Source organism: Atta colombica, unplaced genomic scaffold (assembly GCF_001594045.1).
Source record: "Atta colombica isolate Treedump-2 unplaced genomic scaffold, Acol1.0 scaffold272, whole genome shotgun sequence".
NCBI classification, from domain to species: domain Eukaryota; kingdom Metazoa; phylum Arthropoda; class Insecta; order Hymenoptera; family Formicidae; genus Atta; species Atta colombica.
In genome coordinates this window covers 13,816-14,106 of record NW_017259373.1, presented here as the reverse complement: position 1 = coordinate 14,106, position 291 = coordinate 13,816, and the positions used below count along the sequence as shown (strand labels likewise).

General features: G+C 42.3%; 1 protein-coding gene across 1 annotated transcript in view; it reads left to right on the top strand.

Annotated features, from left to right (window-relative positions):
- The window catches only part of LOC108689603 (sterol regulatory element-binding protein 2-like), a 5,020-nt gene that overhangs the window by 4,623 nt on the left and 106 nt on the right, over positions 1-291 (top strand). Inside the window, 2 exon segments of the mRNA XM_018196463.1 lie at positions 1-109; positions 111-287. Of these exon segments, the coding sequence (XP_018051952.1) occupies positions 1-109; positions 111-287 (286 nt within the window).

Genomic DNA, 291 nt, shown 5'->3' with positions numbered 1-291 from the left:
AAGATGAGATTGGATTATGGTGGGGAGCTGTAATCTGCGCTGCCGCGAGTTGGAGATTAGGAGAGGAGGATTCAAAGGCATGGAGTATTGTGGAAAGTAAATTTCCCTATGAGAAACTTCCAAGTTGGTGACAATAGTAGTAACAGCCCATTACCCCATGCTGTTCTTAATGTTCTTCAGGTGGCAAAAAATCCTACAAAGTTAGTTTCTATGCGTTTCATTGATCAGGCGGGATTACTACTCGAGCAATCCATGGTGTATTATCATTGCAAAGAGCAATCTTCACAGCAA